The sequence below is a fragment of the Terrapene carolina genome, unplaced genomic scaffold (assembly GCF_002925995.2).
Source record: "Terrapene carolina triunguis isolate 2854851 unplaced genomic scaffold, T_m_triunguis-2.0 Scaffold25576, whole genome shotgun sequence".
Taxonomy (NCBI): domain Eukaryota; kingdom Metazoa; phylum Chordata; order Testudines; family Emydidae; genus Terrapene; species Terrapene triunguis.
In genome coordinates this window covers 913-4899 of record NW_020689927.1, presented here as the reverse complement: position 1 = coordinate 4899, position 3987 = coordinate 913, and the positions used below count along the sequence as shown (strand labels likewise).

At 63.9% G+C, this 3987-nt stretch overlaps 1 protein-coding gene across 1 annotated transcript; it reads right to left on the bottom strand.

Annotated features, from left to right (window-relative positions):
* Nucleotides 1-666: 666 nt before the first annotated feature.
* On the bottom strand, nucleotides 667-3756 carry LOC112124510 (glutamate receptor ionotropic, kainate 5-like; the record flags this gene model as incomplete). Its single annotated transcript, XM_024222998.2, has 4 exons — nucleotides 3666-3756; nucleotides 3194-3358; nucleotides 990-1087; nucleotides 667-832 (listed from the first exon to the last, which is right to left on the bottom strand). Coding segments are annotated over exons 1-4 (514 nt in total), but the record flags the coding sequence as incomplete, so codon positions are not given.
* Nucleotides 3757-3987: the final 231 nt, after the last annotated feature.

Below are 3987 nucleotides of genomic sequence, written 5' to 3'. Positions count from 1 at the left end.
CCCCGCTCAGTTCAGTCTCGAAGGGGGGAGAGATGTGATGGAGCAGGGAGTGGGGCGGATTTGACCTGGGAATGTAGCCTGGGAGTTACATTGAGCTACCTGAGCTGTAACCTGAGCCAGGAGGGGGGTGGGAGAGGTGACACCTTCTGCCCCGAGACCAACAAAGGAGAGGAGGGGCAGAGGGGAGGGGGGAGAGAACTGCTGGAGGGATTTGAGAGTTCTTCAGTTTGGGGCTGGGAGGTGCAACGCAGGGAACCCCAAGCTGGGGTCTAAGCTCCCTGAACCCCCCAAAAGGACTTGATTGAGGGGTCCTGGTTGTATCTACAAGCTCGGCTGTAGACTGTGTTCCTGTTATCCAATAAACCTTCCGCTTTACTGGCTGGCTGAGAGTCACGGGGAATCGCAGGAAGCCGGGGGTACAGGGCCCTGAGTCCCCCACACTCCGTGATACAACCCCCTTCCACTCTCTGCCCCATGGTGCCCTCCTCTGAGCCCCCATCCCCCTCTTCCCCATGGTGCCCCCTCTGATCCCCGCCCCATGGCGCCCCCTGCAAACTCCTTCCACTCTCTGCCCCATGGTGCCCCCCTCTGACTCCCCCATCCCCCCTTCCCCACGGTGCCCCCCTCTGACCCCCGACCCATGGCGCCCCCCACTGTGCCCCTCACACTCGGCCTTGGCGCAGATGAGGCTGGCCGAGGGGTAGTTGAAGGACTGCAGGATCCGGGCCAGGGCCAGGCTCAGGTCCTCGTTGCTGGGGTAGAGGCTGACGGAGGCGAAGCGAAGATACTGCAGCCGGGGGGTCTCCTCGGGGCCCACCTTCACGTGGGGGATCTGGGGGGGAGCGAGAGGGTCAGGACCCGGAGGGGGCGTCGGGCCGGGGGGAAGCACTGGAGATGTGGGGAACAAGGGAGCAGTGGGGTGATGGGGCGCAAGGGGAGGGGCAAGGCTCTCCCCTGTATTCAGCGGGTCCCGCCCACCCCCCATTTACCTCCTTCTCCCCACAGATGTGGCTGACGGTGGCGGCCGAGGCTGGACTCGATGCGGGACCCAGAACCGACACCACCCCTTTGGGCAGGATCTGGCACACTGTGGGGAGAGAGCGTGTGTGGGGAATGCCGGCCAGCCAGGCCCTCGCACACCCACCCTCGCACACGCACCCACACACGGGCACCTCCCCCACAATCATACCCTTGCACACTCACATGCCACCCCCACATGTGCATGCTCACCATTGCACACCTACCCTCGCACACGTGTGATCCTGCCCCCACAAACACACACCCTGCGTACGCTTGCTTGCACACACACACTTACACACAACCCTTGCACACTCGCCATTGCATGCCCACCCTCACACATGTGCACTCCTCCCTCCACAAGCATACATGTCCTGCACAATTACCTTTGCATACCCACCCTCATACACACACCCTGACACACTCATGCTTTCATACACATCCTCCTCTTGCCACAAACATACATGCCCTGTCCATTCACACTCATAGACTCAGAGACTCAGAGACTCACATGCTTGTCTGTCCATGAATGCACACTCATCCTTCCACACAGTCCCATCCTTGCACACCCACCTTGCACACTTTTCCTTCCACAAACACACCCCCTCATCTTTGCACATGCCCACTCACCCTCACTCTCCTGCTGTGATGCAGTGGGAATGTTCATAATGTTTCTCTGAATACTGTGGGTGCCTCAGTTTCCCCTGTGTGTCAGGTACTAGGTGGGGGGCTCAGGGGGTGTGATTGGTGCAGCGACCCGCCCGGCCACGCTCAGAACCTGCTCACCGATGGCTGGAGCTTGGCCCTGCAGAGCCAGCCGGGGGTCCTGGTGCCACCCAGGGGACCTGCTGTCCCGGGCAAGGGGCAAAGCCTGGAGAGGGGCAGCGGGTCGTTGCTAAGGCTGGGCTGCGGGAAGCGACTCAGTCTCCTGGTCTGGGGGGCACCCGGGGCTCTGGGTCCCCCCCAAACAGACTTTGCTGCAGGCCCCTGGTCTCACAAGCTCTGTTCTACGCTGGGTCCCCACGTCGGGGTCACTCGCTGCCTGGGAGTCGCTGCCGGGGGGCAGGGCCCTTTGGGGGTATGTGAGGCTCCCCAGGGCCCCGTCCAGGGGGACTCACTGCGGGGGGGCCGGGGTGAGCAGGGGGCCAAACGCTCCGAGGTCGGACCCAGGAGCCCCCGAAGCCAAGCAGGCTCCTGGCCCTGGTGACAGGTGCCCTGCGGGGGGGGGGGGGGGGGCGCTGCCCCAGAGCCCTGCCTGGCTTCACCCGGAGGCCCCCCAACCCCGTGCCGGGACCCCGGGACCCCTGCACTCTGACCCTTCCACACACACCCTTTGGACACGCCCCCTACGCACACAAACGTTCACACTCCCCATCACCTCAGTCTCCTGCACACTCCCAGCACACGCTCACATCCATTCTCCTCCTTGCACACTTGTGCCTGGCACATGCCCATGTCCCTGATTTCACACAGATCATCCCCACCCAGTGAGGGCTGGGCCCACGTGTGCATATGCATCTTGCACACCCAACCGTGACTGGCCTGGGGGAATCTCATGCTCCCAGCCCCGTTGGGTCAAGGACTCACCCTCATCTACTCACACTCCCCATACCACGATGGCCTTGGAGAGGTGCTTTTGGACTAACCAGCCTTGTGCACACTCCCCCTTGCACATTTCCCTCATGTGTTTACACACTCAGTTACATGGGGTCACCCCCTCACACACTGAACACTGGCACATGCAATGGTGTTGGCAGACTAGTCCTGGCTACCCCTTGCACACTCACCCCTCGCACATGTACTGGTGTCAGTGGTCTCACACGCATGCTCCCTTTGCACGCTCAACTCCCTGTGCTTGTCTCTTGCACACACGTCCCCTCGCACACATATTGGTGCCAAGGGTCTCACAGGCCCCCTTGCACACTACTCCCCATGCATCTCTCCTCAAACACGTATGCCCCCTGCACATGTCCTGGTGTCAGTGGTCTCATGCACGCCCCCTTGCACACGTCCTGGTGTCAGTGGTCTCATGCACACCCCCTCGCACACATTCTGGTGTCAGGGGTCTCACAGGCCCCCTTGCACACTACTCCCCAAGCATCTCACCTCGCACACGCACACCCCCCACACACATACTGGTGTCAGTAGTCTCATGCACGCCCCCTCGCACACGTACTGGTGTCAGTGGTCTCGTACTGGCTGTCGCGCTGCAGTTCGAAGATCTCGACCTCCACGCGGGCCTTCGCCGGCACCTCGATGATGCCGTTGATGTGCTCCCGGGCCAGGGCCAGGGCCAGCCGCTCCCCGCGCCCACACACCGTCTGATCGTCCAGGATCGCAGCTGGGGGGGCACACAGCCGGGGGGGGGCGCGTGGGTCCAGAGACACCACAGACACCCCTCCCCCACCACTGAACTCGCCCCATCCTCAGCCACCTCCCATGGCCTCCTCCCATCCACAGCCCCTCACTCCCGACCCACAGCCCCCGCCCCCCGGCCCTGGGCTCCCCACAGCCCTGCCGGTGCCCCTCACTCCCGACCCGCAGAGCCCTGCCCCCCAGCCCTGGGCTCCCCCCCAGCTCTGCCGGTGCCCCTCACTCCCGACCCGCAGCCCCTGTCCCCCCGCCCCGAGCTCCCTGGGGCGCCTCACCCATGCGCAGTGACGACAGCACCTGCAGGCTCAGGCGGGCGAAGCTGACGATCAGCAGCAGCAGCAGCGCGGGCGACGTCGGCATCTTCCACCCTCCTCATGGGGAACGTCGCCGCGGCCCCGGCTGCCACCTGTGGGGGGGGAGTCACATGGCAGAGCGCCCACTAGTGACCCCCCAGAGCGCCCCCTTGTGACCCCCCGCACAGCCCCCTCTACTAACTGCCTGCCCCACAGCGCACCCTACGGACCGCCTGCCCCACTGCACCTACTAGTGACCCCACAGCGCCCCCTACTGACCGACCGCCCCACAGCGCCCCCTAGT